The sequence below is a fragment of the Eimeria mitis genome, genomic scaffold, assembly GCF_000499745.2.
Source record: "Eimeria mitis Houghton genomic scaffold, Emh_scaff4552, whole genome shotgun sequence".
Classification (NCBI taxonomy): domain Eukaryota; phylum Apicomplexa; class Conoidasida; order Eucoccidiorida; family Eimeriidae; genus Eimeria; species Eimeria mitis.
The window spans coordinates 3027-3481 of record NW_013572865.1 but is presented as its reverse complement, the minus strand read 5'-3'; the positions used below and the strand labels follow the sequence as shown (position 1 = coordinate 3481).

At 60.9% G+C, this 455-nt stretch overlaps 1 protein-coding gene across 1 annotated transcript in view; it reads left to right on the top strand.

Annotated features, from left to right (window-relative positions):
• Positions 1-21: 21 nt before the first annotated feature.
• Positions 22-455, top strand: part of EMH_0076020 (uncharacterized protein) — a gene marked incomplete at both ends in the record, with an annotated part of 2804 nt that continues 2370 nt past the window's right edge. Inside the window, one exon of the mRNA XM_013499679.1 lies at positions 22-455. Coding sequence (XP_013355133.1) covers positions 22-455 — 434 coding nt within the window.

Below are 455 nucleotides of genomic sequence, written 5' to 3'. Positions count from 1 at the left end.
GGCAGCAGCAGCAGCAGCAGCATGAATAGCAGCAGCAGCAGCAGCAGCAGCAGGAATAGCAGCAGCAGCAGCAGCAGCAGCAGCAGCAGGAAGGTTCTTGTGTCTGTGGTGACAGCCACAGGAGTGAAATGCCTCGACAGACAGTGGGAGTTGCTGCTGCCTGCTGCTGCTGCAGTTAAGGATGTTCTGCTGCTGCTGCAGCAGCAGCTGCAGCCATCGCCGCCGTTGCTGCTGCTGCGGCTGCTGCACAGAGGCCGCCAAGTGTCTCCTGAGGAGACGCTGCAGCAGCTGCTGCAGCAGGAAGCACCAGCAGCAGCCCCTTCACCTCCTGCTGCTGCTGCTGCTGCTGCTGCTGCTGAGCCGCAGCAGCAAACCCTCACTCTTATTTGGGATACAGCTGTGCCTCCTGCAGTGGAGACAAATGCTGAGGCTGCAAGCAGCAGCAGCAGCAGCAG